The sequence below is a fragment of the Candida parapsilosis genome, contig 005809, assembly GCF_000182765.1.
Source record: "Candida parapsilosis strain CDC317 annotated contig 005809".
Taxonomy (NCBI): Eukaryota; Fungi; Ascomycota; class Pichiomycetes; order Serinales; family Debaryomycetaceae; genus Lodderomyces; species Lodderomyces parapsilosis.
The window spans coordinates 38,643-65,924 of NW_023503281.1; the positions used below are offsets into that span (position 1 = coordinate 38,643).

Consider the following 27,282-nt stretch of genomic DNA (forward strand, 5'->3'; position numbering starts at 1 on the left):
AGCTTTGTATAGATCTATAAAAGTTACCCCTAACTATGTTTTGAATATGGATTTTAAACTCTTAGGGTCTATGTCTCCCCAATAAGCCAACTTGTAGGGTAAACTCTCTGGTAAAAATTCTGGGTAGTGTTGCTCAATCGTGTTCATGATGGCAGTGTGCAAAATTTTGTAAGCCTTGGGGGTGAAATGGATACCATCATTCAAGTAACTACCCAATGAACCAACTTGTGACTCCGGGGAATCCTTCCTGAATGAAAATAATTGCTCTTTTGTCCAGCCACCGTCGTTTCTAAATTCCTCCCACAAATCTATGAATGGAACATTATATTTTTGGCAAACATTCTTTGCGCCCTGAGCATAGTGCCAGTATCTTTCGCATGTAGCAACTTCTGTCTGTACCTCACCACCCGAAGACTCAGCTAAAATATTCGGATCGTGCAAGCTCGGTCCAATCACGATTGGTTTCACGTTGTTCTTCAATGCTAGCTCTACCAAGTATGCGATATTCTCTTTGTATCTCGACAACTCCACTGGTTGAATAGGATTATTATCAATAAATCCGTCGTTGGTACCAAAGAATATTGTCATCATCTTCACATTATCCTTAGATTCGTTCAATTCGGACTCTAAAATTTTAGGAAGAATCAATCTGGCATGCTCTGAATTGTATCCACTAAAACCACGGTTGAGAATGTCAAGTCGTCTGATGTACGTCTCTTGTAATGCAGGCTGGAGAGCAAATCCATCAACTATTTGATTGCTAAATTGTGTAATTGAGTCACCAAATAAGATAAATTTGTCGTAATTCATTGCCAGTGGAGGACTCTTGTAGTAGGTGGATCTTTTTCGATTCGTTTATACTGTTTGTTCACAAAATCAAAAGTTGAATTAAATTGACGCTACTTACAATCTACAAAAGTAACCAAAATCAACGGCTCCACGATACCAGATAATCTCCCATGCTATCATCTAGCCCGTCAATGATCCCATTAAACCAAAATCCAATCATCACCACCAAGTAAATCAAAATCAAAATGACACCTTTGAAATAGTTTGACTTCCCCTCAGCGTAAATGTATGTAAATAAATAGATGGAGATCAATGTTGCAATGATGTCCCACCTGGGAAAAACTAGTGAGAATATTTGCTCAACATTGACAAAATTCTTTAAAACAGAGTAAACCACAAGACTAGGAATTTGGATCAAGACAACTTGCAATGCATAGGCACTACCGATCTCCATTGACAATGCAACATTACCACCTATGGCAAACGAGATGGCATTTAAAAATTCAGTTGTATTCGGAACCAATGCAAAAATAGTCAATCCCAAAAATTTAGGATCAATTGGAAAATCAGCAAGAATCGAGTCCACATTGTTAACAAGGATCTCAGCGATGATGGCATACAAAACAGTGGCTCCTAGCAAGATTATAGTTGACTTCTTTTTCGACCAATTAGGAGCATCATGACCACCACCTTCTTCCACGTCCTCTTTGGCTTCTTTAGTAATGTCAGCCTCTGAAGTCGAGACTACACTATCAACAGAGCGTCTCTCCATATTACGAGGTGGTGCTATCGACAACCTTTGCTGGGATGAGGATCGTTGTTGTTGTTGTAGTTGCTGCTGTTTGCTTTGATCCAAACCAGCTACACTTACGACACTAGGGGTTCTTGGATGTTCTTCCTTCTTAACTGCTTCATGGGAGTTTGTTGCCCAAATTAATGACGCATGGGTCCTCAAGGTGAAAAACAACCCACATACGTATGCTGCAAATAATGCAACAGCAACAATAAGTGAAAATGGCTTGACAACTTTGTAGTATAATGGGTCTAATGTAAAAGATGGTTGAGTAAAACGACACTTATTACAATCATCAATACCGCTCCCTTCATCGCATCCGCTGCATTTTATCTCATACGAGCCATAAATTTGGTAAAACAACGACGGAGCAAACATGGTAACCATTGCAAATAGTAACATGGTGGAGGATACCCCAGCAGAGCGAGGATTGTACCTCTGTGTCTTTCGCTTCAATGCACCTCCACACATGGACAACCCAGGAAGGAGTAACACACCACCAAGTATTGATCCAATCATGGAACCTTCAACCAACTTTCCGTTTGATTGATTTAAAGCAACACAATAAAGGAAAATCTCGACAATGGTTGAAAAGAATGCATTTATAACGGCACCAACACCCATTGAAGACTGCGCTGAAATTGATGCTACAGCTTGCCCGATAAAGTATGCCAATGGTATAATTGAAAACAAACATAAGCAGAAAATGATATTCGAGTCAGTCAAAACTGAATCCCAATGCAAAGACTCCTTCAAGAAATAGAAATCGACAATGACAAACAAGACCATGAAAAGCAAGTTTATGAAAAAGATATTTGTACCGTCGATAGTGTATTTGTAGTAATGCCAACCACAACATCTGTAAGTACACAACAATATCACTTGCTTCTTTTTCTTCAATGACGGATCTTTTTCTCTTCTCTTGTAGTATTCTTTTTCCAGCTCAAAATCTAATGCCAATGGATGACGTCTGACGTGGTCATTCAATGTAGACGTGATGTTAGCCATGGGTATAGCAAATACAATTAACCAACTGAGGAAACCAAAAAAATAGGAGATGGGCTGCACAATGAGGTAAAAGAACAAATAAAATGCAATCCTCCCAGCTGTCCAATCCCCACGGCCAAAGAATCTAACCTTGATATCGTTGCTTTCATCATTATCGTCTTCATCTCCATCAAGTTGTCGTTCATTGTGTTCATTGTCAGTTGCCAATGAGTTGTAGGCATCCCTCAAAGGTCTACCTTTGTGATCTTTCATTAATGGTGCTGATTCCTCTGCGGAGCCAGTGTAACGTCGAGGTGGAGCAAAAAAGAGTCGTCCTTCTTCTTGTAATCTCCATTGATGAAACTCATTCAAGGTTCTACCCTCCAACTGGTCCTCATCCATGTAGTTTTTCTCCTTATTCAAGAGCACGAATTTCCCAAATGGATAGAGCCAATATCTCCCCAATCTTAGAAATGCTCTAACGTACAATCTCAGACCGGAACTTATCGCAAAGCCTGAGAATACAAAGACAAATAGTGCTCCAATTAGGCACGCCACGTACATCAACAAACCGGCTGTTAAACTCCAAATCAAATTGGTCAATCTAACACCCCAGAAGATTCTGGACGAAGTTGGCCGCCGTGGGTCAAAATCATGAATATCCTCATCAGCTCTCGTTGCCACCGATCTTTTCTTCTTGTACAATGAAGGTTTCCAAATCTTTATACCAAAGGGATGGGTTTCATTGATGGCGTTTTGCCTATCTTTCAAATTCAATGACTCAGTGGATGAGTTTGAGTGTATAGATCCATTTTCATCGACATCTACGTCATCGTCTCCATCCTCATCAGCGTCTCCACCTTGACGATCTGCAACTAAGTCTAGCTTATCAACACTTCCAAATCGTTTTGGGTCTGTGGCTTTTAGTCTTTTAATGTTTTGTTCTGCCTCTTGCAAATCTCTAGCAATTACGGATTCAATGTCTACCAATTCATCAGGCGTACGCAACGGTGTTCTCTCGGAAATGTCTTGATACAGTCTCATTGGACTCTTACTGCTTTTCCTGTGGTGAAATGCCCTCAATGCGTCATTATATCCTTCAAGATAATCTTTGTCGTTTTTGATTTTATTGTCGTGTTCTGCTCCATCACTTCCATCACCGTTCTCATCTGCTTGTTCGTTGATATCATCATCAACTGAGTATATCAACTTTGGGTGACTGACACTTCCATGTTTAATCAAAGATGGTTTCGATTTTCTTCTTTGAACACTCGTTGATCTATTTCTCGTAGTGCTTCCAGCAAGCAGCACTGCCGACGAGCCTGGTTCACGATGGTCGTCGCTGCTGAACGCTCTTTGAGTATTGGGCTTCGACAGCCCCCCAACGATCGGTGTAGACATTATCCGCAATGAAACTGTCAGTTAATAACGTTCAAGAGGGAGTTGGAACGTGGGTTGAAATGTTGAACGTTTCTATTGTTTTTATGATTACACACGATTTTTGTGAAACTATCGCAAGTTTCCCCAAAATTGTACACGGAGAACACAGATTTGAGCGGTATATATACTATCTTTCTACAACGGTGCCGCCGCAACATTCACTATGTATGACTTTTTCTAAAGCCTTGTTGAGTTTTCAAATACAGCCTTACTCTCGACACAAATCTAGCTTCTGAAACTAATCACCCAACCTATGGCCCTTTCCTTTAAATGCCGTGTTCCCTCCAAACCATGAGTAACCGGTGGTGCTTCCGGTCGGCGATGCTTCTCTTTGGTGATTTGTTGAGAAAGAAGAGGGAGCAGTTGCTCTTCCGGGAGCTGGGGAAAATGCAGTGGCTCTAACAGATGTGTTAGTTGGGTATGACAAAAGGTTGTACAACCATTGAGGTGCCTTCAAGTAACCTTTGTCATATATGCTGTCCTCGATGTAATCAGCTTGAAAGCCACCGAAATGAGCAGGATTATCAATGTGTGTCATTCCAACTCTTCTGCCTTCGTCGTTTCTCCTTTTCTTTGGAGTTCCATAGGCTCCTGGTAGCAAATTGTAGATTGGCATAGTGTTCAGCTGAACGCAAAGGTACAAGTACCCGCTTATAATACCCACCAAAGTATCAATAAGCGATACAGGCCCACCGAGTATTAGCTTCACGATTAAGTTACCCAAAGGCAAATAATACGCCTTTATAGGGACCAACCCTAACAAATTAATCCTAGCATTCTTTAGACTTCTTGACCAAACGTATGTCAAGCAGGCTAGCAAATTCTCATGTGGGAAGTAAGTAGCTGGCGAGTAGTTTCCGGTGATAGCTTCCAATGCCAAATTGAACACTTGAATACACGACCCACACAAGATAATAAACCATAAATAGTCTGGAAAATTACCCTTGAATTTGCCTTCATGGGCTTCCAAGTGGTTGGAGAATGTGTAAAAGAAATAAGCATCAAACAAAGCATTGATCCTATTTGTAGACATGATACCTGGTGGGATCAAAAATGACGTAACAAACCTATACCATCCTAGAATCCCTGTGGCAACAGCCTTAAAAATGTCAAAGTACAGCCCGTGTCGAAACACAGCTCGAACAATCGTATAATCGCTAAATAATGCATTTAGGTTGATATACAACGACGGAAAGGCAGAAAATGTAGTGACACCCAAACACGCCAATACGGTTGATATGGTAAAAAAACGAGTCACTGGAGGAATTGTTTTAATGTTTTCTATCAATGGGTTGGTCATGGTGTTTTGACTCAGCTGGTTGAATTGTCGTGTTATTTTCAACTTGTTCTCTCTGTTCTGTCAATTCAAAGCGCCAAGTCAAAGAAAAAAACAAAAAAGTACAAGTTAATGAGAATTGATTCAACTCATTGCGTAAACCCAACCACACTACACCCCAACCCTAACCCGAAGATGAAATTGGTACGATTTTTAATGAACATACCCAACTCAACAAACCAACCGGTTACAGTTGAATTGAAAAATGGAAATATCATTAATGGGACGCTATTGTCGTGTACACCACTGATGAATCTCAATTTAAAAAACGTTAAACTACAACAGAAATATCAGGATCCAATTTTGTTACAATATATCAACGTTAGAGGCAACCAAATAAGACAGATTTTACTACCCGAAGATTTAAACATTGATAGTGTTTTGGAGAAATCTCAAACAAGGATTAAAGGTCAAGGGGCCGGTCCAAGTGCTAAACCTGTAAAACGAGGAGGATTACGTGGTAGAGGAAGGGGCAGAGGAAGTGGTCGTTGAGCATACCATAGCGATATACAATTTCAATTGAATTCAAGCAATGGAACCAAAATTCCTCATCTATATACACATCTATTTTTAAAACCATGTAGGTTTCTTTTCTTCTCTCTTTTTCAACAATTTCTTGTAGCCTGGCCTTGCCTTGGCAATGATCTTGTCCATGTTTTTAATTGCTTCCTCTCTCTTCTTGAATTTCTCCTCCAATTCAGCTTGGTCGGCTCTTCCAGCTGGTTGTATCATACCTTGCATCCATTTCTTATTGTTATACTTCTCTTCGTGGAATTTCCTTGGAGTTGGTGGTAAAAGATCTTGTATGCCAAATTTCTTCGCCAATTTGTACAAGTCAGCAGATCTTCGGCGTGAGTATAGCGAGCTATGCCACCTTCCTGTTTCGGTATTCTTATTTGGGAAAAATGGATTCTTTGTTGGGTCTGATATCACTGATGGTCCATTCTTATATTCAGAAAAGGGTCTTGGTGGATACTTAATGAAGAAGTTATGTAGCTTTTGAGGAAGCTTTGCGAATGCCTCCTTGGCTGTAAGGGACATACTTGATGTTGTTGGGCAAGCCGTGGTTTGAATAAGTAAACGAAAAAAAAAAAAAAGGTAAAAAATTGAATGAAAGGAAAGATTTTCAATTTCAATTGGTAGCTACACTATACGATCTACTTTGGTCCATCAATTATACACTTTACTGTACCCTTCCCTTCTCTCACTGTGTCATAAGCCTTAATAGCTTCATCAAATGGGAACCTGTTGGTAATCAACTTTTCAAAATCAACCAAGATGTGGTCTTTACCACGACCATAGTTTTGCTCCAAAATCTTGATAGCAGTTGCATAATCACCATAACCGTATCTAAAACTACCAAACAAAGTAATCTCTCTAGTAGCAAACTCAATGATGGGAAATGGAACATCGCCACCAGCATTACCAATCTGAGCAATTTTTCCTCCATCTCTGACTACTTGAACCGCCAACTTGATACAAGGAGCAGCGCCACTGCACTCCAAAACAACATCAGGTCTAACATCACCAAACGCTTTAATCAAATCTTTGTAATCACCAGTCTTTGAATTAAAGACGTGAGTGGCTGCGCCGATTTCCTTGGCCAATTTCAACTTGTCATCAAAGATATCAACAACCATAACATTTTGTGCTCCGTAAACTTTAGCTGCAGATGCAGCCAACAATCCAACAGGTCCAGCACCAAAAACAACAACATTTTCTCCAAAAGACAAGTTCACCAATCTAATAGCGTGTACTCCAACACTCAATGGTTCAACCATGGCACCCAATTCCAAACTAACACTTTCTGGTAATTTGTAAAGAAAATCAGAAGGTGCTTTGTAGTACTTGCACAAGGTCCCTTGAGCACTTTCATCATCGGGATTAGTTGGTGGGGTAGCAGCGAAGCTCATACATGGGCACAACTCATACTTACCGGACTTGTATGCCTCACTGTATCTTGATGGAACACCAGGCTCGATTGCAACTCTGTCCCCGACCTTTAAATGCTTGACACCTGAACCTATTTTGCTAACCACACCAGAGGACTCGTGGCCCATAACCATTGGTTTTCTCAATACAAATTGCCCAATTTTACCATGCGCATAGTAGTGAATATCTGACCCGCAAATACCAGTCTTTTTAATTTCAACTATAACATCAGTTGGTTCTGTAATTTGAGGAATTGACAAGTCTTCAAATGACAAATCATCGATCTTGTTGAGAACCAAGGAAGGGTTACCGTGTTGTGTATCTGACATATTAGGCTGAAGAAGAATTGTGAAGGACTGTTTGAAAATTTATTTTGCCCACGGGGAAAGATTCATTTGGTTCTATTTATAAGGGTGCATGGAGAGTGCAAAAACGTTACACAGAAACCCGAAGTCAAGAGAAACGTATGTTGCTTTTCCCGCGAGTATCTGTTCCGTAGGCTGAATCTGTGTCCTCACCCCACCTCACCCCACCCGCTAGCAAGAACGAACGGTTGAATTGTACATTGTTATAGTTTTACACTGCCTGAAATTCCAATCCAAAGTCTTTTTTGTGGAAAAAGAAGAGCCAAACCGGAGAGATCATCGTCATCATCAGCGCATCTGCCCCAGCACCCACTATCCTTTTTTTTTTTTTCCGACCAAATTATACTCAATAAAGGGACAAAAATCTTGACAATTTCTCCGAACAGAGATTCCCCCGAATATGTGAACTTTGTTTATTGTAAAAGAGTGTGTGTGTGAGGGGAATGGCCACGGAGGAATTATAAGCGAACTGCACCGTCGTTGAGCACAGATATAGAGGACTCAGATCGTGACGAGTAATTTAGTACGAAACTCATTTGTAGACAGACTTTCTTTTGTTTCTATACAAAGAATATATATCCTGAATTTGGGTGCAGGCAATCTAGACCCGGGCACCTCCTTCATACGCTCCAATATGCATGTTATTGCTCAATTACCGATCTCTTTATTTAGCAACATGTTGCAAAGCTTCCAAGACCTCCAACTCAATGTTTGCTTCAGCAGCAACAGTCTCATCACCTGATTCAGCCCTCTTTTGCGCATCAGCAATCAAGTTTTTGACAGCAGAAGCATCAATTTGATCTGGTTTGAAAGCTTCAATTGCACTTATAGTCAACTTATTTCCTGGTTGTACCATAGCAATACCTCCACTAACAAAATATTGTTCAGTTTCACCACCTTTGGAAATAATCTCCAACAAACCTGGTCTCAATTGTTCTACAATTGGAATGTGGTTAGCCAATATACCCAAATCACCATTGACTGATGGCAAGTTCACTTGTTCAACTTCTGAATCAGCGTACAAAGTTTGAAATGGTAAAGCCAATGACAACTTCAATGCATCGGATGATGGTGCAGCTTCTGTAGCATAAGTTCTTCTGACAGCCGATATGGATTGTTTGGCAACTTGACGGAAAGATTGTCTAAACATTGTGAATGTGGTGTGTGTAATATGGCTCGTCCTTTACTCAATCTTTTCTTTTCTGTTTTTTCTTTTTTTTTCAGTGAAGTTGGTTGACCGAAAAACGAAAACTTGAAATGTGTGTTTGTGTGCAGTATTTTTTATAGTTACTTCAATTTCATTGGTTTGGAGCGTAGACTGCCTAATGCGGAATATTATAACAAGAAAAAGAAAGCGAGTGGTAAAACAGTACAAGCTATTACACACACTATTAATTACCAAATTGATTCAAGAAATTGTCCACATCGAACTCATCACCTATCTGTGCATTGTTGGCATTGTTTCCATTGTCACCAGCATCGAAACCTCCTTCTAATAAACTCATATTCAAACCATCTAGTATCAGTTCATCATTTCCTAATAAATTGTTCATGTCCAAATCCATATCATCTCCGTTTTCTGGTAGCTTATTCTGTTGTATTGATTCATTTTTATCATCTACCGCCTTCTGAGCATTATTGTTATTCGCCACTTTATCCACAACTTGATTGCCAGTATCTAGGTCTTCAATATTGAAATCATCAAACACACTGTTATCAACTTTATTGGTATCCTCCAAGGGCATATTCATATTCAAATTGTCGTAATTCATGGAAGATAAAAAGTCGTTTTGGTCATCAATGTTAGCTCTGTCATCGTTTTGTCCTAAGTCATCCATATTGAAATCCATCAAATCATCAAAGTTTTCAAAATGTTCCAGCGCTTGGTTCGCAGACTGTAGTTGTTCCCGTTGCAGCTGCTCCTCTTTTCTGGCTTTTTCTTCCGCCTCTCTCTTTTCTCTCTCCTCTTTCTCCCTTTTTTCCAACTCCTCCTTTCGTTGTCGTTCAATCTCAATAGCCTCTTTTTCCGCCTGGGCTCTTGCTTCTGCCTCTGCTTTTGATCTAGCTTCCGCTTCTAGTTTTGCCTTTGCTGCCGCCTCTTCCTCTGCTCGTTTCTTGGCCTCCATTTCTTCTTTCAACCGCTTCGCCTCAGCCTCTCGTTTCTGCCTCTCAAGCTCTTCTTTGATCTTCATCTCTTCCTGCCTTTGTTTGTTCTCTATCATCGTATCAATACACCATTTTGCATCATTAAACTTGAAAATCGTTTCGTCAAGTATCGAATCGAATTCATTAATGTGATTTGTGAGTTGCTTAATAATTGTCGGTTGTATTAGTTGATTATTGGGGCCTGTTATCAAGGCACTTTGCTTTTTGTTATTATTAATTACTTCGAATATGAAACCCGCTGTTTTAAGTACTTCATAGAGGGAGTTTTCTAGTTTAGTTTGTAGGTTGGCAGACATAGTAAGGTTGTGTTTATTCGATGATATACCTTATGGTTCATTCCAGCTGTTCAGTCTCAAGTTATTTTTTTTTTTGCTTTGTTTCCGAAACAAGCAGGGAAGAGCATACAACAAGTTATTCGTTCAACAATCATCATTTTAAAAAACAACAGCTTTTTGATGGTATGCACTAGGCTTTCTCAATTGTGAAAAAAATTGTGAAAATGTGCTAAATGACGTTGCTAGATAATACAAGTTGGAGAAGTTTTGAAATGCCATGCAACAACTTATCTAGAATGTGGTAGCGCTTTTCTTATCTCCAAATGTCGGTCGCATTTGCAATTCACAATCAGTAAGTTTCACGAGGTGACATAAACATGTTCTTTAAAAGTAATTCTTGGAGAAGTCCACTGGCTTGATACACAGTGTTAAACGAGTAATAAAAGTTTTTCTCAACCTTTTTCAAAGTTTTTGCAACAAATCACGCAAAAACTACAAAGTAGTTTAAATCACACTTTTTAGTGATATCTGGTCAAAGTGTTCTTGCGTTAAAAAACTCTCTCAATACAAGGCTCCACCTAAGCTCTTCTGATCAATGTATGACAACACTGGTAACAAGCCACAGACCTAGCTGTAGTATCTCAGTTGCCGCCGTATACTCTCATTTGATTAAAAGAGCACACAACGCTACCAATTGAATTTTACAGAACGCGTAAAAAAGACCTATTGTATCGCGTTCGTTTGTGTGAAAATGTAAACAAGGTATTTCATATCCAAGCAGAATATATCGCCATTGAGCAAAGAGACTTTTCATCACCATCACTTCTATTGGACCTAGCATATACTTGTTTTTCAGCAGTCAGGTTTCAACACATTCTTTTAACATTACATTCGCTTACGATTTGCTCGTTCACATTCTTTTTCCCATGCTCAACACTGCGTTAATATCAAATGATGGTCCATTGGGTGATATTTGGCTCGCTGCCAACTATGACAAGAAATTGACAAAACACCAGCTTCTCAATACAAATATCGTTGAGTCGGCAAAGTACATCACCAATCGTACTCACCACATCGGCAATCAAACTGAGGACAGTAACATTTCAACAGACATGGATGCTATAACATTACGTTTATCGGGTCAATTGCTATTAGGGGTAACGAAAATTTACTCAAGAAAGACAAAATATTTGCTAGATGATATCAATGACGTCTTGTACAAACTTAGAGCTGTATTTAGAATGTCAAGTGGTGTCCAATTGGGACCCGACGGAGGAGTATCGACTAAAGTCAACTTGCCACCACAACAAACTACAATAGCTGACTTGAACACAATTACATTAAAGGATCAAGTTACTGGTTTTGACTTGTTGTGGCAGGAGAATTTGCAACTCGAAGAAGAGCCGATCAATCCAATGGACACAGTCTTCAACAATGATAACGATAGTCTGAGATTGGACACGTCTGTGGGATCCATTGAATATGGTAGATTGGAAGATAGGCATGGCGGTGATGATATTGCTGACGATGAGGATATCAACTTGGATTTTGATTTGAACTTAGACGACGGTGGACAAAGTTTTGCAGGCTCAATTGAACTTGGACGAAATGCATCCAATGCAGGAGACGAAATTCACAACTCGGTATTGGAAGGACACCACCACAAATCGAACAATATTTTTGAATTGGATTTGGGCCAACCATTGCAGAATATCGACGATTTTGACATCAATTTCGACGACGGTTACATGTCATCTTCCAGCATTGCTCACAACGAACAACCACCAGCTGAAAATCAATCCGAGGCAACTCAATCAAGGGCAAGACAGAGACAAAGACAACGGAGAACTAGAATAACAGACGATGGACAAATGGTGGTTGTAAACAAAAAATTGGTGGTGGATTCATCAGATCACTTGCAATTATCATTGGACACTTTAAGGGAGAATCAACATAATGCATTAACTCACACAGTACAACCAAACAGCACAAAGATGTCAAACAATGACAAATTACTACTAATTCAACAAATGTCCCTCCCAGCAGCATCAAAGAAGAGAAAGTTGTGGGACTTTAGCACCGACTTCCATTTCAGAATACCACTAGCAAAAGACGACAGTGATGATGAAGGGGAACACGAGAACTCGACTGATGACAGTGATGATAGTATTGACAACTCGTTGGATGATATCAGCATGTCCGATAATGAAAGCGAAAAGGGGAAAACTACAAAATCGCGCAAGGTGGATGATGATGACAAAGAAGAAGAAGAAGATGATGATGATGAAGAAGAAGAATCAGTCGATGAGTCCTTTTGTAGCGATGGCGTTGAAAATGTTGCAAAGAGCACAAAGCAAGCTGCAGATGAATTACAAGACTTGTTCAGATTGGATGCAACTGTAACGTTTGAGGATTTTGTGAAAAGTGATACCACTGCGGTGAGACCTTTAGGGTTAAAAAATAAGGAATACGTGAACCACAAGAGAGAGGCATCGAGATGCTTCTTTGAACTATTGGTTCTTGCTACAAATGACTGTATCAACTTGCATCAGGAATCTTCAAACTTGAATATCCAAAGAGACCTTCATATCACATCTAGAGACAGTTTATTTAGTTTCGTATAATTATAAACCTTTATCAAAGTAATTTTCAGACATTTGCCATTGATGATCCACGTTGATAGAATGGAGTGAAAACTGCCTCTCCTTCATAACCAATATGTCATTTGATTCAGTGAATTTGACACTGAGAATAGGGTCGATATCTTCCACTATTCTCAACAATGGCGAATACAACCTTCTAGAAACGTCCCAAAGATCCACAAAATACTTTCGCTTTATCGATCCCACGGTAACAAATTGATAGTCAACAAGCGGTCGTTGTGAAACATAACTCACCACATATGTCGTTGGTAAAACTTTAAATGGTGCCACTTGCCCTTCTTTCCACAATCGCAACTTCCAGTCCGAGTGAGCAGTAATGACTAGTCCCTTACCAATGTAATCTAAGGCATTAATCACGAGACTATTTTCATCTTCATGAATCATGTTCAACTGTTCATCATAAAGCTTCCCATCGAGTCCAGCAAGAACCATTTTCAACATACTTTTGTTGATTTCCCCAATCAATGCGTCACTACCGAGATACACGGCATCTTTCACCCATACATCATTAGCCTCATCATCACCTAACTTGACAGAGTATTTCGGGCGACTCAAAAGATTGCTCGACCAAATGTTCAAAATACAATCCTTGGACACAGTCAAAACACATTCATTGGTATCAACTTTTATTTGCTCGAGTAAAACTAATTCACTCCAATGAGGTAGCCACTCTTTTTTAATTGTTAAGAAACAAGGAGGAGTTGTCAATGTTGGTGATTGCATCAATGAGGCCGGCTCAGTCTCCCAGATACATACCCCACCATTATTAGAGCTGCCAATTATACGATTGGAATTGTTGACGTCAAACCTTACTTTGACGATAACAGGAACGCACGTTAGATAATTTACTGGAATCAATTTTCCCTCAACGACATCGAAAATAACCGCGTCATGGTTCCCTGCCGTTGATTTTGCAAAGCTAATCGCTAACTGATTGCTTTTATGGGGTGAAACATCAATATCAGTCATTTGTCTATCGAGTTTGAACGAGTGCGATTTGAGAATAAAAGCTGAGTTAGCTTTAGATTCCACTTTGACGTCATTTAAATTGATTGTCTCGTTGATTTGTAGTTGGTTGACAAGCTTAATTGATTTTATCAATGCATCATTCAATTCAAGAGTGGATACCTCTTTATTGGAGGGTGGTAGGGCTGGAGTTGTTTTTGGAAGTGTTTTGTCACCCATTCCACCTTCATCCCCTTCCTCAATTCCATACACTTGAATCGCAACATCAAATCTCGTTAGCTGTTTATTATCCGAATGCAGTTGGGTGTCCCGCGATGGCGCAACTGTCGGCGGGACATGCTTTGCATCATCAAACTCTATAGTAGTTTGCGTCGCAACATCGACTCTAGCCGCCCTTGGCCTCGGTATGTCAACTACTGATGTAGCCTGCCCGCTCCTTCTCAGTTTGAGCTCCTGTAATCTCTTCCTCTTTTGCTCTAGCAATTGCTGTCTTTCCTCAGACATATTGCAGGAGTTGAGTTGTACAAAACGCGTCAATGTTTTTGAGAATTTCCAAAAGTTTTTCAATACCTCTCCATTTACACACAACACTGATCTGTCATCATGGACATTGACGACATCTTGCGAGAGTTCGAAGAGTCCTCTACCAAGAGATTTGAAACAGCTACATCAAACATATGCCAAGACCTTATAACTGCGGCTATGAATGAAAGAATGGCCCCTGAACTTTTACCATACAAGGCATCCTTGATGAATACAATTTTGACACATATTTCAAATCAGCAACAGTACTTGCTAGACAGTCATGAATATGGAGAGATGAATAGCGCAAACGGTATCATATCCAGTGATTTCAAATTACAGTTGATGATCATTGAAACTGATGTTGAGAGGTTGAGCTACATTGTTCGATTGTACTTGCGTACAAGACTATCAAAAATAAACAAGTTTACTATTTTTTACATCAACAAGTCCAACAAAGAAGATGATGGAGATGATTTATTATCAGCGGAAGAGAAGGATTATATTCATCAATATTACTTGTTATTGACACTGTTATATAACAATTGTTTCCTCAAGAAGCTACCGCAAATTTTAACTTACTTGGATGACAACAGTGGAGGGCAGAATATGATTGTTGCTCCTGATATTGACCAGTTTGTGTTTGTTAAATGCCTTTCCGAAACACCAGTACTACTTCACTTAGAGGACGACGAGTTGGAGTTGGTGAAAAACGGTGTTTATGTGGTCAAATACAGTTCGGTAAAACAATATCTAGAGATTGGCGATTTAGTTCTAATATAGAAACCTAAAGAACCTTGAAATCACATCCGCCTGGGCATTCAAGATTTTCTCCTTCCACGAACCACTCCTTCAAGCAACCATAATGTCCACGATGACCACACTTTAAACTCACAAGAACAACGAGGCCCTTGCTAGGTTCATTGCAATATATACAATTTGACTGTTTTCTGTGACACGTGTCGCAGTACCAGTATCCAAATTCGCCTTTGCCATTGTGTTTTGATTCTTCATTGACCAACAACTTGGAACAAGACGAACAGTATAGCCTAATCAAATCTGATGTATACTGCTTCATTAGATTCAGCTGTATCTCAACAGGTGCAGAGTTTATCACCTTTGTAGCGTCAACAGATAATCGTTTTCTTTGTAAAATCTCAATATACATCAGGAGCCAGTCCAAACACTCTTCCTTTGAAACAACCATTGTGAGATTAAAGAATAAAACGCCAGCAATGGCGCAAAATATAACATCACCTTGTAGTTGGGCGTAGTCAAGTGATTTTCTTAGCAAGTTTGTAAAACTCCAAGCTTGTAGATCTTCAGAGGATACAGTAGTGGGAAAACGGGAGTGTTGGAGTTTGTGATCGTCTTTTGCACCCTCCCCAAAAAGTTGCTCTTGCGCCTGCGGCCCCTGTGGTTGTATATTTCGCAAAGATCTTGACAGTGACACAACGCTAGCATGTGTATTGCTCGATCCCAATGAGTTTGGACTAGATGTAGGGAAAGCAGCACTCATCAAGTCTACGTTTTCTTTTTGAAACTCGGTCATTTGATTTTCAGAATTGATCAGAATTGGCCTGGATTTTGCGTGCTGACTAAAAGGTTCATTGTGGATATTGGTTAGTCGCGTGAAGCTGCTTGCACGACTATTCTTGCCCGGAGAAGCCATGTGAAGAGAAGCACCGTCACTTGTTTGCTTTCCCAAATTTCTCCCGAAATTGGTGGTGTGAGTGGAGTTTGAATTGAAGGAGCCAACTACGTTACCCAAATCAGACTGGATAGATTGTTCAACATGTGACAGCGAGTTTGTACATTCAAGAGGATGCACTAATGCTTCACTTGGCTCTTCCAAAAATTGACCTGCATTCCCAACCAACTCAGATGGAAGAGTGTAAGCAAGCATTCTCCATACTTGGCATGTCCGATGGAGTCCAACTCTCTCTGCAACATTTGCATTAAACAAACAAACGTCAAATATTCCAAACCCATCAGGAATGGACATTAAATAGTCATTGGATAAAGTTTGAAAAATGTAATCATCGTTCAACAGCAATGTCAACGACACAGGAAGAGCATAAGGAGAATGAAAGGGAATGGATTTTTTTGATGCCTTTTTCATCTTTGCTGTAGTACCTGGTGGAGCCGATCCAAATGAAGTTGAAGACTCTTGTGATGGCGTCTTGGTAAGTACCGGTCGTCGTCCTCCAAAGGCAGACCCTGAAGAGGTGGGTGGATCAAATGAGTTCGTGTGTCTCGAGACCGGTGGTGGTGACTTTGCTCCAAGCTGCAGCATTGGATTATACGAGTACGACCGGATTAGCGAGGGCTTTTCAACAGGAGAAGCTGCAAGTGAATTCGCCAGTAGTTCAGCATCATCATTATCGTTAAAATGGCTCCGCTCGTCTCCCAGATCATAAAATTCAATACCAGATTCGTCACCTACGCCAAATTGATGCTTGTCTTGATTGACCATCATGAAATCGTTGTTGGTATCCCAAGTCATGGCAACACTATTTAAATCATCCAATGGACGATTTACATCAACATCACCGTGCAGGTCTAAATTGTAGGTGGTAAACACATTGGCTTTGGTCAATGCCCAAATTTTGTGACAATGTTCCCCATTTTGAGCCCACACAAAGTTGGATACAGGTTTTTGCTCATAGGAATTGACAATACGTTTAGGAATAAATTTTCTGTCCAAGTTGAACGTGGTAATTGTTGGGTCATCATTGAGGTACAGACAAGCAATATCATAATTGGATAATTGCGTTGCATTTCTATCATCAAAGTCACCTCTTTTGTAATTTGCGTAGTGACTCCATCGCACTTTTAAGATTGACCCATACGTATTGATCATGCACTCCGGAGATGTTCTTGTAGATGACTGCGAGTCACTGTAGTTGAAAATGCAGATTTTTTGGTCCCTACCACCAGTGGCAACAAACTCCTTCTCTGGGTGTATACTCAAGGACAAAACAGGTCCCGAATGCAAGTTCCATTTACGATCTGGATTTTGTGGATTATTGGCTAAACTAGTTCGCAAGTCAAATTTGCACAAGGCTCCAGAATCATGGACAGACAAAATGCAAATTTTATTTCTAACCGCTGAATGATGGCTATATTGACACGCTCTGATAGGATCATTATGCAATGCTGCATGCAATGATAGCATCGGCTTTGTCACAGAAGCCCTCAAGTCCCACAACTTTATACTTCCATCCTGGGAGCCGGACACAAGCACATTTTCTGAATCAATAAAGTCAAGTGAATTGATGCATCTTTTATGATCAGAGAGTCTCGCGTGTAGTTTACTCTGACCAGATGAAGATACCTTGTAAAGCGAGATGATTCCATTTGAAAGTCCGCAGGCAACAGTGTTTGAACACGTTTTGATTGTGTTTATATTTTGTAGTTTATTCGGACTTCTCGTCGTGTAAACCGACTTGGTATCTAATAAGTTCAAGTCTTGCAATACCTTCAGTTGATCTTCATTCAAACATAATAAACGAAGATAGTTTTTTCCACCAATAACCGCATGATGTCGAAGTTCGTTTCCATTGTTGTAGTTGCTGATCTGAATGCCACAATTGAGCTGGGACAATGCTTGTGTTTCCCGTTCACAAATGAACACTGGTTTCTGGTCCAATTTATCCGTGAAATGGTTATGTCTTGAATGTCTCGAATTTAGTGAGGAGCTAGGAGAGACGGACTCGTTCGATTGAGGGGTTCCTAGTGATCCATAGATGTTGAAAGCAAATTTTGCCAACTTGTACTGTCCTTGCGAGCTTTGCGACATATGACAGAGTAATCAAGTTGGTTCCTTTGGTACCTTTTTTGCAAGCCCTATTCTCTTTTTTCTCTCTTAGTAAATCTTCCAAATTTCTCCCCCCCAACCTCATTTACAATTAAACTTCTTCAACCTACATGGTCTGGACAGTGTACGACGTAGCCAAAACCACGACTAAGCTTGGTGGTGGGATGGCTCTACTAGCATTGCTTGGTCTTTACTACTACCAGAACTCGCTCATCTACCCAGCTTCATTGAATGACGGACATGGATACTGCGCTACTCCAGATGAATATGGTATACCTTATGAGGCAATAAAACTCACAACAAGTGATGGGGAAACTCTTCAATGCTACTCCATGAAACAGGATGCGAAAAGTCCAAACTATACGAACAAAACAGTACTCATACTTTCCCCTAATGCAGGGAACATTGGCCACAGTTTACCCATCGCTTCAATCTTTTACAAAAAGTTCGGTTATAATGTATTTATATACAGCTACAGAGGGTACGGATATTCAACTGGTGCACCAAGTGAGGTGGGTTTGAAAAAGGATGCAGATACGGTTGTTGAATATTTGAGTCAGAATGACACCCAATATCAACAATCGTCTATTGTGTTGTATGGACGATCTTTGGGTGGTGCAGTTGCTATTTACATAGCAGCATCTAAATCATCTTCAATCGATGGTATGGTTTTGGAAAACACATTTTTGTCAATTCGAAAAACCGTTCCCCACATTTTCCCAGTTTTGAAGTATATAACCAGTTTTGTTCACCAAAAATGGGATCTGGAAACGCTACTTCCAAACATTTCACCAAAGATTCCAGTTTTGCTACTCAGTGCTCGTAGAGATGAAATCGTACCACCTCAACATATGGATGATATTTACAACTTGTTACCAAGTGATTGCAAAGAGATTGTCAAATTTGAGGATAGTTTCCACAATGATACTGTGTTGCAAGAGTCTTATTGGGACACTATTCACACATTTATCAAAGACAAAGTCAACCCTGTAGGTTTGTGAAAATCGATAGAAAAGTTATACATTACAATCAAAAAAGAAAATACAAGACACATTATTAACCCGGTTGATTTCATTTCACTCAATAGTTTTACAAAACAATTTGAGCCTCTGCACCTCTAATGTTGGAAGCGTCATGAGAGATGAATTCAACTTTTTGTTCATCTTTCAATTGCAAAATCTTCTTTAACCTCTCACCCACGGTTTTCAATTTCGATTCATCGCAATCCTTAGTCCAAATACCAATCCTGTATACCTGTTTCCTAATGTTGATGACGATTCCGTTAACTTCATCCTCGTCGTCCTCTATAGTTTCACCAATAACGGCTAACAAACCACGTAACCATAAATCATTGATGATTGGGGTGGCTTCACCCTTACGAAAAGAGTATTGCCATTTACCTCCCTTAGCATTGGCTTCATCTTCCCATTCTGGTCTAATGCCTTCTTTGAACAAATGGTAGTCTGATTTCAAAGGTAATTGGTTTGCAGGTGGAATGGAGTTATATATTCCCCAGAATTCCTCTACTGAGGAAAAAGTTATGACTGGTTTCAACAAATCATGCCAGTTTTCGGTCTTGCTAGTTTGAGGTTTTGTATACCACAAGGTCCATCTACTATTCAATGGATGTTTAGCAGTAAATTCATCTTTCGAATCGAAAACAGTTTTGTCTGATTGTTGTTTTGAATCCAAGGACAAATCTTCAGTTTTTTGAGCAAGTTCTTCAGACATAATCTATCACAATGTTAGTAAGCGTTCGGGCGTAGATATATCAACATGGAATATAGGCACACACATACAAGTTTATTATTCGAATGACGGACAGTCTCTTAAACCCAAAGAGAAAAAATTTTAATGCGAAAAAAATAAAATAGAGAAATATCAAAATTCCTCTGCAAACGAGACAAAAAGCACCAGATTTAACAACACTTGCACGACATAATGAAATGTTTCTCTTTATGAAATCTGTGGTGAAAATGAACCTCTCTATTTGAGCGTCAGCCATGAAGTATGTGGTCTGAGGCACCATCAAACTACTGTGTGATTAGTTTGAGCTGTGAGAGGTTTGAACAAGGAGGTAATCGATATTGCCACAGAAACAAGCCATGCATTTGCCACTTCTATATTCTGCCACGTCAAGATTACCTGCATGGGGCAGCACGTGTAGATGGAGGGAACCTTTGAGTAACTCTCACACTAGCTGCTAAGATGGTCCACCCTTTGCTATCTACATCTGCAAACGCAATTTAAATATTTGTAATCTCAATTCTAACTCTAAATACGTTTAAAACAATCCCAACAACACAGCGACTCCACCAACAAATCCAGCATACACATTGTATGGCATATAAGCAGCACCGTCAGGAGCAGCATTTGATATCGTAGTTTTGTCATAGGATTTAACATTTCCCACCGATCCACTCAACGAACCCATACCAACAGTTCCACTTTCAACATCATTACTATTTGCTTCTGTGTATGTAGACATGAAAGTTTGACTAAATGTCGTTGATGCCGTTGTCAATTTTCCATCAATGGTTGTGGTAACCCACACTATAGTGTTTGAACTGGTTTTGGCATCACCTCCAGCACCTCCCCCGGCACCTTGATTAGCCAAGCCATGTGTCATCAAAACAAACAGAAACAAAGACAATAGCGTGTGTAAAAGTTGCATGTTGTATGGAAATGTAGTTTGATGTATAAGCTTTTGTTTTTATAATGTTTCTTGTTTGTGACTAAAGCAAATGAATATAAGCCCCCTGCCTTGGGTATTAAATATGTGTCTAGTTTTCCTAAATGGAATCAGCGAATGAATGATGAGATACGGCCCTCGTAGACTAGTTTGCCTGCTCGAATGGTGGTATATTATTATTCCCAAGGAAGAACGTGTGATGTAAAGATTTTTAAATCGTTTTCGTCACAGCCTTCAAAACTAAAAAAAACCTCTCTCTCTCTCTCTCTTTGTTTGAAACACGCCAGATTTTGTAACAATAAAAAAGAAGGAGAGCGGCAAAAAGGGGAAACAAAATAAAACAAAATAAAACATAAAGGACGTCACGTGCAAGTGCTAGCGTAGTAAATTGTTTGCATAGAAGTAGAGAATGCTATCAAAACTCACGTAGATACTTTCTATAGCTTGATTGTTTCCCCTTCAATGCAGCGGTGGAATGTAGAGCTTGCAATGGGGCAGCTTTGTTGGCTTTGATGCTCTCGAGATTGTGTAAGGGAGTCATCACAATATTGAGCAGAACTATCAAGAAACACCTAGCAGGCAAGTACAGCACCTATCATGCTACAACTGTCCCCCGAGGACACGCTATTACATGTAGACACCAATTTGTATTGCATCATCTTTTGAAGCAAAACATTCGTGCTGCTGATGCTTCTTGTGCTGTAGTATATTTGTAGTGAGAAAAAATTGAAAAATTACTTTCCTCGATGAGCATCTTGTTCTGCACAAATTATCAATATATTTCCTTCCTCACCCCACCCATCCATGGCCAAAAAAACACTTGCCGACGAGATATCTAGATTTTATGAACCCAATAATGAGTTCGATATAGAAGACTTCGATAACGGTTCATCAAGCAAGGATGTATTTCAGCATGAAGAGAATGAATCGTCTGAAGAGGAATTGTCAGATGATGAATTAAAGAACGACCATTATGTTGCTACATCAAAATCGAAGTTACGAAGTCAACAGGGACCAAATTTGGGTCAAAAGTATACAGGAGATGTGGTGAGTAGAGATGATATTTACAACTCTTCTCAGGATAGCGGTGACGCAGAAGAGGAAGAAGAAGCAGAGGAAGAGGCGGACCAAACTTCAAGTCAAGAAGAACCAGAAGACGCAAATGAGCTCGGTGGGAATAGTGATGTTTCAGATGAAAGTAGTGCCTCACAGTCAGACTCAGACAGTGATGAATCTGGATTCGGGGAGAAAAGTCAAGGGAAACAAGCTAATGGTAAACCAACACATCAAAAGGAATTGGTGAAGCAGCTTTTGTCAAAGGAAAGATCACACTTGGTCAACAGGCTATCTCAGTCTGCAATGAACGATACATTGAAAGGATATGCCGTCAAACAGCAGCACAAGACTTATGAAAAATTGGTCGATGTGAGGATCAAGTTTCAAAAGGCAGTCAATAGTGCTAATCAACTACCGATTAATATCACTACCTATGATGAATACAAGACCGAGGAGAGTGATGGTCTACTCAACAATGCAAAACAAGCTTTGTATGGGTTATTGAAAAATGTGCTTCTGTTGAGATCACAATTGGGAAGCACAAACATCACCCCGCCTAAAAAGAGATCATTTGAAGCAATGTCAAAAGCAACTGAAACTGCCGATGGAGATTTAACAATTCAACGTGCAAGTATTTTAAATAAATGGTCTTTTAAAGTCCAAAACTCATCGGGAAACTCCGCCATGAATGCCAACAAGTTCAAGACTATCAACCAATCGTTCGAGCAACAGGTGAAGAACAACTTATCCGATATGGAAAGACTAATCAAGAGGACTAAACTAAACAGAAAGCAAGCTGTACCACTAGGCTACATTGAAGAAGCAGAAGAGAAGGTTGTCACTTCTGGCCCCCAAGATGACGACGAAGTTGGCGAAGAATTAACACCACGTAAAAAGGCACAGGGTCAAGAAAACCCCTATATATTTGATGATGAAGATTTCTATCGTGTCTTGTTGAATGACTTGGTCGATAAAAAAGTGCAATCTTCCGATCCAACATCCAACATCACCATAATCAGGTCAGCACAAAAGGCAAACAAGTTGAAGAACAATGTTGACACTAAAGCATCGAAGGGAAGAAAGTTGAGATTCCATGTGCAGGAACAAATTGCTAATTTTGAAACTTCTACTGGTGGTTGGAAGTGGAGTGATGATCAGATTGACGAGTTTTTTGCATCATTGTTAGGCCAAAAGGTGAATATGAATGAAGATGAAGTAGAGGAGGACGAGGAGGAATTTTCAGAAAGGGAAATTGAGGCGGAGTCCAATGGTATACGACTCTTTGGTTGAATAGACTTTTGTATAGAATTATAAGCAAAGTAAAAGACTCTTACATGTGTTAACTTTGACATCCCCATCCATTCTTACAAACAAGTACCAATCACTTTCTTCAACAGGTATCATCAGACAAAATAAAATAAGGTAGCGTGGGTTTTTCCACATCGACATTACGTCTCGAGCCAAATGCACTCAGAGTCATCATTGAAAACCTATTTTGTTGTAGTGATTGAAATACTTTTAATGTAATCGAACTGGATGCCTTCAAATTAGCAACACCTTCACTGTTTGCTAATTCGAAGAAAGTTTTTTCCAAACATTCAATTCAGTTAAAAGCAAAGTTCAATTGGGTGTGAAGAAAGAGGAAAAAGTGTTGTTCGTGGAAAATTTTTTTTCATTCTTAGTGTAATGCCTTTTTGTATGAGAGATGAGAGGAAAAAGTTCAATGTCGTGATTTTGATTCAATGTCGTATTTGTACGAAAACAGAACCTACTTCAAGACACTCTACTGCTACCTCCACTGCTATACCCTCCACCATCACACACCCCAAAAGACATGTCCAACGATAGCAAGTACAAGTATAGAATAGAGATACAACAGATGATGTTTGTCTCAGGGGAGTCCAACGACCCCCCAGTGGAAACGACATCATTGATTGAGGACATTGTTCGAGGTCAAGTTATTGAGATATTAGTACAAACCACCAAGACCGCCAACAGCAGAGGGTCCAAAAGTATAGCACCGGAGGATGTCATTTTCCTCATCCGCCACGATAAAGCCAAGGTCAATCGATTGCGTACCTACTTATCATGGAAAGATGTTCGAAAGAATGCAAAAGATCAAGAAGGTGGAGGTACTGAGTCATTGCTTGAAGGAGGCGCTGATGGAGTAGCCGGTGGTCTGGGTGATTCGAAACTGCAACAAAACTCAAACGACTCAAAGATGTTATCACGATACAAAAAGTCCAAAATCAGGCTTCCTTGGGAATTACAATTTATGTTTAGTGAACAGCATTTAGAGACTAATGATGATAATGAACAAGTGGACGAAGAAGAGAAAGCAGCCACTATTGCTTCTTTGAAAAGATTGAAGATGGCAGATGATAGAACGAAGAATATGACAAGGGAGGAGTACGTTCATTGGTCGGAATGTAGGCAAGCTTCTTTTACATTCAGGAAGGCAAAGCGGTTTAGAGAATGGGCAAATATGACACAACTATGTGATACAAGACCCAATGATGATGTTATTGATATATTGGGATTCTTGACATTCGAAATCGTGTGCTCTTTAACTGAGGAGGCTATGAATATAAAGAATTCCGAGGATAAGTTGAATCAAATCCAAAAGGAGAAAAACATGGAACGAGAGAAACAACCGAAAAAGAGAAAGTACTTGTTTGATAGACCCGATGAATTGGCTAGTCCCATAATGCCATATCACATAGAGGAGGCATGGAGAAGATTACAAAAAACCGACTTTAAGCATAAAGCGGGGAGATCATTTGGCGGGGGAATGGTTAAAACGCGAACTAGACTTATTTAGATGCTCTATCTTTTCTATCCTAATTGTAACGTTCCATTAAGCGTCGACTTGTGCTGGAAGTCACGATATTGTAGAAACTTTTTCAAACTCGGTTTTTCTTCATTCAAAGTTTTGGTCTCATATATGTCAAGCTGTGTTTGGAACGCTTGCCATACTCTGGTGAATGGTAACAAATCGAGAATAAACGGTGATGGCGAAATGTTGTAAATGAATGAGGTTTCCGGTATACCTGTTGTGGGTTCAACAATATCGCTACTGGAACGAGTTGCCCGCTTCTCAAAGTCTTGATAGTAGTAAATTGGTAATTTTTTGCTTCGTGAGCCGATAAATTGCTGACATTCAAATTGCAAGTCATTGAATGTAAACTTGGGAGCTGGAAGCGTTTGATTGTTTTTCGAAATCATTTGCAACTCATTTCCTATATTAAGCTCAAACGGCAAATATCCTTGAGAATCATCAACGCAGTAAATATCAATCAACTCATTGTCGCCTGCAGCTTGTGGAATTTGCGACTTGAGACAACTGTTAATGACATCTCCACATGAATTCAACTCACAGTGGAATGCCTTTTCTTCTAGGTCACTCACAACTTGTGAATTTTCATCAGCCCTTTTTCTAATCACCACCAATTGGTCCAGGCGTTTTTTGCACATAATTTCGCAACTCATTAGACACCCACGTAGATCATAATTGTGACCATTCCACATCTCATCAACAATTTGCTCAAGAATATCATCTCCAACATCAAAACCTTCCACCAAGCAACACATCCACAAGTAATCAACCACAAGTTTCCTCGAAACTATACGATCATCGATGAATATGATTGAATCGTCTTCTTGAGCAAAATCAATTAAAGTCTTTGGGATATTCCACAACTCTTCACATGTGATGATGATTGGTCGTTTGGAGACATTTATGATATCCTGCACCACCAGCCAAAACGTCTTGTCTTGTTCGAAAAGGATGTTGACATCCTCAAAAAAGATCAAGCCTGGTTTAAAGTCCTTTGTGTCATGCACAAGTTGTGTAGTTGACAACTCCTTCAAGTTGTTGTAGATATCTTTGCGACCTCTAGCCATTCCACTGTTTATCTCATGAACGTATCCATCTAGCTCTTTCATTGCTGTGTATACTGCTGTGGATTTACCAGAGCCACTCGAACCTTGTATGATAAGGAATGGCAGTGAAAATTCCTCCTCGGTGTCCTCGTAAACAATGAATGAATCTAGTCGCCTTTTCTTCAACTTTCGGTTCAAATTCTTCACGGGAGCTTGTGTCTGTATCTTCCCGAATGAGTCTTTGATCCAATTGGTTATCAACTCGATATTCTGTCTATGCATCAAAAGATCTTGAGTGCTCTTGGGTCTAAATTTATCAACCCACAATTGCTTCCCAGAATCATTGTCAAGAAGATCGAATATCGCATTGAGAGGTGCAGTCTTTTGAAGACACGGTAGCTTCTTCAAGGCATATTCCTTTTTGTTGACCTCTTTTGTTTCGTAAATGTAACATTCAGGTTCCACTTCTCTTTGCAAAGCAGGTACAGGCCCAAAATGATCTTCTAAATGCACATTTTTTCTTGCTTTAAGTTCCACTTTATCCCATGAGCCATCAAATACGTGAAATTCGCTTTTGTTCATGTAGGGGGGATTCAACTTCTTTGCCTTTTGAAGTGGAGTCATCTTGACATTCCTGCTAGCGGTCATCATTTCACTAAACAAATTCTTGCAAGACTTTCCATTGCTATTATTTCCCTTTGTCACAAAGTAGCTCACCTTGGCCAATTTTTTACGATCTACTTTCAATGTCACTTTCAAGCTGAGGGGATTGGTATTGTCACTTTTGCGCTTGAAGTTATTGAATATGTCTCGCGCCGACAACAGCTTGGCCCTAGAGAATATTCTGGACTCTAGTTCCTTGTTTGATCGACAACCCATTGGATCGCTTGACGTCTCATGATCAACTAGTTCACTCTGTAATTTTTGTAGGTGTGCTGGCGGTAATCTTATTACAACCTTCCCGTCAAACTTTTTGTTGTAGGTTGCAAGTAAATCCTTCACCGTCGTGGATTTGACTTTGGAGTAAACCATGTCTTCTAATGTCTTTGTGTTTGGAGCCACCTTTGGAACATTCTGCTCCACATGTTCCGAAATTTTTGGCACCTTTTTGTTTCCATTAAGCACAGACATTAGCATGCTAGATCCGCCCGTGTCGTTCAGGGTCATACTGGACTGTGAGGGTAATGGAAGGTTTATCGACAACGTATCCGTATTTGTAGTACTGTTATCATTTTTTTCCACTGGTTCTTCCTTTTGGCGGTTCCCATTCAATATTGACATTATCAGAACAGATTCAGTTAGTAATGCTTTCGGGTTCTGAAAAGTTTCCGATGGTTGCATAGATGCATCAACGGACTCGCAAATATTTGTGTTCTCGACAACTCTCTTAGGTCTTTGATTCCCATTTAAAAGTGAAATCAACATGTTGGGCTTGCTCTCGATGGCAGATTGTTCTTGTGAGCTTGTATGTAGTGTTGTGGACTGCTCATCTACATCAGTGATGTCGCTAGTCGTATCTTCTTCCAGTAAGCTGTTTTCCTTTTTTCTAACATCTTCCAGGCCAACGATTATCATTCAATATGCGGATACTTCCAAGC

At 39.8% G+C, this 27,282-nt stretch overlaps 18 protein-coding genes across 18 annotated transcripts; 6 read left to right on the forward strand and 12 right to left on the reverse strand. All coding sequences in view use genetic code 12, as the record gives it.

Annotated features, from left to right (window-relative positions):
* Positions 1-33: 33 nt before the first annotated feature.
* On the reverse strand, positions 34-810 carry IAH1 (isoamyl acetate-hydrolyzing esterase; the record flags this gene model as incomplete). The annotated part of the gene is made up of 1 exon (XM_036808857.1): positions 34-810. The coding sequence occupies one exon, from the start codon at positions 808-810 to the stop codon at positions 34-36; it is 777 nt and encodes a 258-aa protein (XP_036665552.1).
* A 118-nt stretch (positions 811-928) lies between these two features.
* On the reverse strand, positions 929-3,970 carry CPAR2_200240 (uncharacterized protein; the record flags this gene model as incomplete). The annotated part of the gene is made up of 1 exon (XM_036808858.1): positions 929-3,970. One exon carries the CDS (start codon positions 3,968-3,970, stop codon positions 929-931), a length of 3,042 nt encoding a protein of 1,013 aa, XP_036665553.1.
* A 277-nt stretch (positions 3,971-4,247) lies between these two features.
* On the reverse strand, positions 4,248-5,309 carry CPAR2_200250 (uncharacterized protein; the record flags this gene model as incomplete). The annotated part of the gene is made up of 1 exon (XM_036808859.1): positions 4,248-5,309. One exon carries the CDS (start codon positions 5,307-5,309, stop codon positions 4,248-4,250), a length of 1,062 nt encoding a protein of 353 aa, XP_036665554.1.
* Positions 5,310-5,480: 171 nt separating this feature from the next.
* CPAR2_200260 (mRNA splicing protein) lies at positions 5,481-5,837 on the forward strand (the record flags this gene model as incomplete). Its single annotated transcript, XM_036808860.1, has 1 exon — positions 5,481-5,837. One exon carries the CDS (start codon positions 5,481-5,483, stop codon positions 5,835-5,837), a length of 357 nt encoding a protein of 118 aa, XP_036665555.1.
* Positions 5,838-5,915: 78 nt separating this feature from the next.
* On the reverse strand, positions 5,916-6,386 carry CPAR2_200270 (mitochondrial 54S ribosomal protein mL59; the record flags this gene model as incomplete). Its single annotated transcript, XM_036808861.1, has 1 exon — positions 5,916-6,386. The coding sequence occupies one exon, from the start codon at positions 6,384-6,386 to the stop codon at positions 5,916-5,918; it is 471 nt and encodes a 156-aa protein (XP_036665556.1).
* Positions 6,387-6,502: 116 nt separating this feature from the next.
* On the reverse strand, positions 6,503-7,606 carry XYL2 (L-iditol 2-dehydrogenase; the record flags this gene model as incomplete). The annotated part of the gene is made up of 1 exon (XM_036808862.1): positions 6,503-7,606. One exon carries the CDS (start codon positions 7,604-7,606, stop codon positions 6,503-6,505), a length of 1,104 nt encoding a protein of 367 aa, XP_036665557.1.
* A 700-nt stretch (positions 7,607-8,306) lies between these two features.
* ATP16 (F1F0 ATP synthase subunit delta) lies at positions 8,307-8,792 on the reverse strand (the record flags this gene model as incomplete). Its single annotated transcript, XM_036808863.1, has 1 exon — positions 8,307-8,792. One exon carries the CDS (start codon positions 8,790-8,792, stop codon positions 8,307-8,309), a length of 486 nt encoding a protein of 161 aa, XP_036665558.1.
* A 241-nt stretch (positions 8,793-9,033) lies between these two features.
* CTA26 (Cta26p) lies at positions 9,034-10,104 on the reverse strand (the record flags this gene model as incomplete). Its single annotated transcript, XM_036808864.1, has 1 exon — positions 9,034-10,104. One exon carries the CDS (start codon positions 10,102-10,104, stop codon positions 9,034-9,036), a length of 1,071 nt encoding a protein of 356 aa, XP_036665559.1.
* Positions 10,105-11,009: 905 nt separating this feature from the next.
* MCD1 (kleisin alpha) lies at positions 11,010-12,707 on the forward strand (the record flags this gene model as incomplete). The annotated part of the gene is made up of 1 exon (XM_036808865.1): positions 11,010-12,707. One exon carries the CDS (start codon positions 11,010-11,012, stop codon positions 12,705-12,707), a length of 1,698 nt encoding a protein of 565 aa, XP_036665560.1.
* CPAR2_200320 (uncharacterized protein) lies at positions 12,708-14,216 on the reverse strand (the record flags this gene model as incomplete). The annotated part of the gene is made up of 1 exon (XM_036808866.1): positions 12,708-14,216. The coding sequence occupies one exon, from the start codon at positions 14,214-14,216 to the stop codon at positions 12,708-12,710; it is 1,509 nt and encodes a 502-aa protein (XP_036665561.1).
* Positions 14,217-14,315: 99 nt separating this feature from the next.
* Positions 14,316-15,017, forward strand: SLD5 (DNA replication protein; the record flags this gene model as incomplete). The annotated part of the gene is made up of 1 exon (XM_036808868.1): positions 14,316-15,017. One exon carries the CDS (start codon positions 14,316-14,318, stop codon positions 15,015-15,017), a length of 702 nt encoding a protein of 233 aa, XP_036665562.1.
* Positions 15,018-15,021: 4 nt separating this feature from the next.
* CPAR2_200340 (uncharacterized protein) lies at positions 15,022-18,036 on the reverse strand (the record flags this gene model as incomplete). Its single annotated transcript, XM_036808869.1, has 1 exon — positions 15,022-18,036. The coding sequence occupies one exon, from the start codon at positions 18,034-18,036 to the stop codon at positions 15,022-15,024; it is 3,015 nt and encodes a 1,004-aa protein (XP_036665563.1).
* A 128-nt stretch (positions 18,037-18,164) lies between these two features.
* On the forward strand, positions 18,165-19,055 carry CPAR2_200350 (uncharacterized protein; the record flags this gene model as incomplete). The annotated part of the gene is made up of 1 exon (XM_036808870.1): positions 18,165-19,055. The coding sequence occupies one exon, from the start codon at positions 18,165-18,167 to the stop codon at positions 19,053-19,055; it is 891 nt and encodes a 296-aa protein (XP_036665564.1).
* An 88-nt stretch (positions 19,056-19,143) lies between these two features.
* On the reverse strand, positions 19,144-19,785 carry EIF4E (translation initiation factor eIF4E; the record flags this gene model as incomplete). The annotated part of the gene is made up of 1 exon (XM_036808871.1): positions 19,144-19,785. The coding sequence occupies one exon, from the start codon at positions 19,783-19,785 to the stop codon at positions 19,144-19,146; it is 642 nt and encodes a 213-aa protein (XP_036665565.1).
* Positions 19,786-20,338: 553 nt separating this feature from the next.
* PGA1 (Pga1p) lies at positions 20,339-20,728 on the reverse strand (the record flags this gene model as incomplete). Its single annotated transcript, XM_036808872.1, has 1 exon — positions 20,339-20,728. The coding sequence occupies one exon, from the start codon at positions 20,726-20,728 to the stop codon at positions 20,339-20,341; it is 390 nt and encodes a 129-aa protein (XP_036665566.1).
* An 822-nt stretch (positions 20,729-21,550) lies between these two features.
* On the forward strand, positions 21,551-23,092 carry CPAR2_200380 (rRNA-processing protein; the record flags this gene model as incomplete). The annotated part of the gene is made up of 1 exon (XM_036808873.1): positions 21,551-23,092. The coding sequence occupies one exon, from the start codon at positions 21,551-21,553 to the stop codon at positions 23,090-23,092; it is 1,542 nt and encodes a 513-aa protein (XP_036665567.1).
* A 544-nt stretch (positions 23,093-23,636) lies between these two features.
* On the forward strand, positions 23,637-24,623 carry SPT3 (transcriptional regulator; the record flags this gene model as incomplete). The annotated part of the gene is made up of 1 exon (XM_036808874.1): positions 23,637-24,623. One exon carries the CDS (start codon positions 23,637-23,639, stop codon positions 24,621-24,623), a length of 987 nt encoding a protein of 328 aa, XP_036665568.1.
* Positions 24,624-24,637: 14 nt separating this feature from the next.
* CPAR2_200400 (uncharacterized protein) lies at positions 24,638-27,259 on the reverse strand (the record flags this gene model as incomplete). The annotated part of the gene is made up of 1 exon (XM_036808875.1): positions 24,638-27,259. One exon carries the CDS (start codon positions 27,257-27,259, stop codon positions 24,638-24,640), a length of 2,622 nt encoding a protein of 873 aa, XP_036665569.1.
* Positions 27,260-27,282: the final 23 nt, after the last annotated feature.